Here is a 5,814-nt window from a genome sequence, read left to right as displayed (position 1 = left end):
TATATATATATATATATATATATAATCTTGTAGGATCAGTTAAAGCTCAAAGTGTCAGTTGGACATGATGCTCAGCTACTACCAAAACATGTTTTAGCTCATCATCTGTAATTAATATCTGCAAAAATGACTGAGGTTTGATAATATACTATTTATAAATATATAATATCTTAGGTTAATAACAAAAAAAGGTTAAATTGTGTCGTCTGGACCAGTTTCTTTAAGTGAGAAACGTTTCGTCACCCATCCAGAGGACTTCCTCAGTCTATGACCGGCCAAACAGATCTGTCCCATAGGTAGCCTTCACTGCTGTGCTTCAAATCAACCTCTTGTTGGAATCTCAGAAACAGACTTTTAGCATGTGCAAACAGGGCACACCCGTCCAAAACAACCAATCATCATGTACAACAATCAAATGTTTTAGGCCAAGAGTTTAGGCCATTGTCTTTGGTTATTTAGCTGTGGTGACCATCTTAAATTCAACTGACTCCAACAGATGATTAGTAGATGTGCTGTACATCTGCTGATTCCTTTCTTAAATGATTTGTTTCTGAGTTTCATTACAATGTAACAAGAAGTTCATGAGATATTTTGATAATATACAGACAAACACAGACACATACTGCCTGTCTTTCATATCAATGGGTGAAAGCTTCCCTGCTTGTTTTTGCAGGACATCCATAAAAAAATGCATTTTATAACCTGAATTATGGGCCAGTAACAAATCTAAAACTAAAGTTGAATTGTATGTATTCTAAATAATGTAGTTCAATTTAAATCTAACAATATAAACATTACTATAAACTGTGAACTGATTAAAAAAGATGAGCAAAGTAAAGATATATTTCAGGCACCAATGCAAAAAAGAAATGCAAACTATTTACGTGTTTAAACACCTTTGTGAACTTTAAAAGGCGCTTGAATAAAATAGACATATTTGAGAGAAAACTGGGATAAGAGACATAAAACGGACTCACAATGCGGTCTGGTGGTGGTGTACTTCGAATGAAACACTTGATTTGTCCTTTCTCTCCGTGTAAAGCCTGCTGCGTCTGAGTGCTGGATATAGTTGGTGGCCCTGAAATAAAAGCAGAATGAAATGACAAACATGAGCTTTTAGAGTAATTTTCTGTTTCAGCTCGTGATAATTCAGCTCCGCTGAGTTTTTGTTGGTACAGTTTCCACTCTCTTCAGATTCAGACAGCGACGGCTCAAGTGTTTAATCATTCAGGACAACAGCTGCTTTACTGAGAACTACACCTCTTCTGTGAGCGCCGTTTCATCTCACACAGACCCGGACTGATCTCAGGACAGGGGGCAATCTGGACCTGACTGTGGGGAAGACGTCGTTGATTTATGGCTCATAAAGTATCTCATAAACATTGTTCTCTACAGCACAATGGACAAACAAAATGAAAAATGCCCCTTGTGGAGGAGGGGACCTACTCGTAGCAATGTCTTGCCACAATCAGTATGCACCAGAAAATATTTTAGTAATTAGGCAACTAAATGATGTCATACATTCAATTTATGGTTTTGTCCTTGCTGTGTATTCTAAGTATCAGTAATTGTATAAAGTTTAAAACCGCCAACCTGCTCGTTCAGTAAAGAGGAGGTGTGGACTCAAGACTTCAAACCCTCGACGAGCAGTGATGAATACGAGCTCAGGATCAAGGACAAACTTGAATATATAGAAATGTGACTCTGCTGTTCTTTACTTAGTAAATGAAGAAACTCATGTAGGCCTTTATCAGGAGGTGATTCTCTTACTTTATGACACCAGCATAATAAACCTCCTGAAACCAGTTTTAAATTTAGGTTTTGGTCTAGCACCCCAGGAACACCTATAGATCCATCCGACCCACTTTTTGGGAATGTTCTGAAGGCGTCCCTGCTCCACTGGACTGGTGAAGATGACAGATCACTAATCTCCCTGACTATCTGAATTAGCAGCAGCATTCATGTGCACCTGAAGCCTTTGTTCCATCAGAGTCTTTGGAATGTATTTCTGCTCCAGACCGCTGTGTGCTGAGCTTTGTTCCATCTGGCCCGCTCGCTCTAAACGGCTGGACTTCTCACCATCTGCTCGGAAGTCTGCCCCACTCCAGATGACAGTGCTAATGTGAAGACGTCACACACGACCCAGTTACAGCATTCAGATGAGTTTAGGCTTTCTTTTGGGGGGGGGGGGGGGGGGAGATTTGTAAACCTTGGAACATGAATGTTGCACATGGTCTAAATCCATTTGAACTTCAAATGAAGATCAACAGTTTTTCAGCTCAGATTGAAGGCAACTGCTAACTAGAGAAATTGCATTTCCTGTGAAAATGCAGTGAATGCTTATTGCAAAAGAACTTGCTGAAAACTGCTGAAATTGGCTAAAACATGCTGAAATGTAGCTGATATGAACTAGACTAAAGTAGCAGAATAACGCATAAATAACACATATTTGCTGAGCTAGGTTTAAATAAGCAGAAATTAGCATACAATTGAGGAAACTAGCTAAACATGCTGAACTTAGTAAAGATAGCTGAAAAGTCTGAAAATAGCATATCAAGCTGAAAATAGCATAAAGAAGATAATCCAACAATTTTCAGTCAGGTCATCTGGACAGTTTCTTTTTTTTGTTGAAACATCTCACCTTCTATCCGGAAGGCTTCATCAGTCAAAGAAACACACAACACAAAACTGATTCTTCCCCAAACAGCTTACTCCAAAGTGGAACATAAGTTGTTTGTTCCAGTTTGGAGTAAGCTGTTTGGGAGAAGAATCAGTTTTGTGTTGTGTGTTTCCTTGACTGATGAAGCCTTCCGGATAGAAGGTGAAACGTTTCAACAAAAAAAAGAAACTGTCCAGATGACCTGACTGAAAATTGTTGGATTATATACCTGGATTATTGAGCGTGGACTTTTTTGGTAAAGAAGTTAATTTAACTAAAAGTAGCAGAAATTACCATGAAAAATGTGAATTTATCTGAAAACAGGTCAAATTTGCTTAAAAGACTCAAATGTTAGCTGAAAAAGTAGAATAGGCTTAAATTAGCATTAAAAAAGGCATAAAGAACACATGCTTGCCCAATTAGGCTGAAAGAAGCACAAATGAGCAGAAACAATGGAAATTATCTAAAAAAAACTGAAAAATGCTGAAATTAGTAAAAACCGCTGAAAAGTAAGTACTTTGTAGGTAAAAAAAAAAAAAAAAAAGCATGAAGAAGCTTAAATTATGAAAAGGAAGTGGAGAGAGCACTTTTTTTTTCTGAATTAGGCTGGAAAACGTTGAAATGAGTGAAAAAAATGTGGAATTTGTTGAAAAGCTTAAATTAGCATAAACCAGCCAAATAATAGCAGAAATAGTAGAAAAAGCTGAAACTTGCATAAATAAGCCAAAAGTAGCATAACAAGGTGAAATTGACAGAAAAAAAGTTAGAAAAAGCACAAAAATGTTGTAGTTAGCAGAAATACGCTTAAAGGAGCTCAAAACAGCTGAAAAATAAAACCTGCTGAAAGTAGCTGAAAAATGTTTAAATTTTCACACGGCAGCTGAAAGAAGATGAAGCAGAACAAAATGTGAAAGAAGCTGTAAAATGTTGTATTTTGTATGTGAAAAAAGTGTCAGAAAAGGCTAAATATTTCAAAGAGCTGAAGTTGCACCAAGATCAAAAGTCATAACAGGATTGTCCTGAAAGAGCTGAACGTTTTGATTTATGATTTGATAAAATAGCTGAACATTTGTGGGATAAGGACTGTGCCGAAAAAGTATGGAAGAAAAATGGATCACAATAGTGTGAACGCTTCATAAGAATTCACACAATGAGCTTCTGAAATAGGGCTAAATCTGCAGAATTATTGAATTCACCACATGCTTGTATATTGTAACTGGGATTTATTACTTTTTAAACCCGTCTCGTTCTATTTTCACCACCAATTTGACATGTGAGCGTGAAATATCTGAAAAAGCAGTAAAGCCAATCTGGCTGACATTAAGCATGAACATATCTAAAATAGCATCATTGACCTTTTATACTATGCTCCACACCCTCTCATCACATCATCATCTCATAGTATTTTCATCTTATTTGGGTATTTCTAATGTGAATCTTATTGAGACTTTTCACTTGAGAATAAAATGTCAAAAACTTTTGATGGAACAATATTTAACTTCCTCGCAAAGAAGAGGAAAAAAAAGAACTGTAAGGTTTTCACAAACAACAGAACAAAGAAACCTCCTGGTGTTATTTCATTTTGGTTAAAAGTTCAAAGATAACCAGTTCAAACACCGTGTTATGATCTGAAGATTAGCGTTAGGAATGGTGGGGGGTTTAGTCATTTCAGGTGAGTGAGACAGCTTCTTGATGAGTGAGACAACTCACATCCCCGCCCGACTTCCTCAAACTCCTGCTCTCTGCCTTCTCTCTGTTGATACATAATTGCAGTTTATTACCTGTCTCTTATTAAAATGAATTAGCATTTTAATGAGACGTTGCCAGATGGTGTCTTGGTATGCTTCTGGAGCTCCACACGGAATGTTGTGGACATTTTTTAAAAATAACTTCTTCCCCTGCTCTAGTTGTCTGTAGTTAGTTCACGTTATTGTCCAGGTGAGACATTGACACCCACTGCATGTGTAATAATTTATGATTCCAAGATAAAATGTGTGTATGTTAACATTTGGCTCCAAATGTCTAACTGCACATAGTCAGATCAATTCCTTACAGGCTGCAAAAGGCTGCTTGTAATGACTGGGGAGGATCTATTCTATGGATTAGAGTTGCAAATTAGGAATATAATTAGATAGCTTTATCTCCCTGCCTCAGCCTGGGTTGAAAGTGTGCGTGTCGCTAGTGAGTGAAGTGATGTGTGTTTGTTTTTGCTACAACCATTGTCAGATCAGAGCACAAACACGTTAGGAGCTGGAAGTGGGTGGCTCCACAACATCAATGCTTGGCAGCAGGGGAGGTAATCAAAATGTTGGGTGCAATGTTTCACTCATTCATTTGAGGAGGTGTTAGCTCCGGAGTGGACATTGCAATCTCATTACACGATATCGGCGTGGGTGTCAAAATGCCAGTGAGCACACTTCCTTTCGTGAACAGAGGCTTTTTCTTGACGTTTCTGGCTGCCTCAGCATTCAATTGGCTTTGTGTGTTTTTTTTTCTTGTAAGAAAATGAAGAACAAACAGCTACAGGGCAGGTGAAACTACAAACTATCCAATATGATCACTAATGATCACATTTTCCTTTGGGAGTGATGCACTCTGCTTACATAAATTCAACACAATACCATCTAAATATTATACACTATAATATTAAACATGTTGGGGGCATACATTACATTTTTATTGTTGTTCTGTATCTGTATAGGATTTAAAATACACAGAAATACGGTGGATTTGTCTGTTCATTTTAGGATATTATGTTTTGTTTTTTTTTTAAGAAAAATGTCCCCCATCACAGAAGGATTTGAATAGTAAGTGTTTGTTGATTTGGAGGCGAGTGTTTTTTTTCTGGACTAGAATTGAACAGGGAATCCAAATAAACCTTAATGTTTTTTGTTTTTTTTTGTAGCAAGATACTCAAGTGTGGAGGAGTTACAATGTGGAGAGAACAGAGAGGGTTTTATACTTATTCAAAATTTTTGTCTGAAGCAGGACAGAGTGACAGATCCTGGAGAGTGGAGGGGGCAGTTTTATCCACCACCTTGATGGAGTCAGGGGGCCAATGGTGGCCTTGGCCCTCAGATTAATAATTGGCCACCTCAAGGGTCACCCCAATCATTTGAGGAAACTAAACTTTTAAGCAATATAAAAACTAGAAA

The 5,814-nt window shown here is 37.5% G+C and overlaps 1 protein-coding gene across 1 annotated transcript in view; it reads right to left on the bottom strand.

Moving 5' to 3' along the window:
• Positions 1 to 773: 773 nt before the first annotated feature.
• The window catches only part of kirrel3b (kirre like nephrin family adhesion molecule 3b), a 314,289-nt gene continuing 309,248 nt past the window's right edge, over positions 774 to 5,814 (bottom strand). The window contains exons 9-10 of the mRNA XM_037677772.1: positions 978 to 1,078; positions 774 to 779 (exon numbers count right to left, since the gene is read on the bottom strand). Of these exons, the coding sequence (XP_037533700.1) occupies positions 774 to 779; positions 978 to 1,078 (107 nt within the window). The remainder of the gene's footprint in view (positions 780 to 977; positions 1,079 to 5,814) is intronic.

Source organism: Nematolebias whitei, chromosome 6 (assembly GCF_014905685.2).
Source record: "Nematolebias whitei isolate Nwh7 chromosome 6, NemWhi1, whole genome shotgun sequence".
NCBI classification, from domain to species: Eukaryota; Metazoa; Chordata; class Actinopteri; order Cyprinodontiformes; family Rivulidae; genus Nematolebias; species Nematolebias whitei.
Note: the sequence above shows the minus strand (reverse complement) of the source record. Positions and strands in the feature narration are given on the sequence as shown.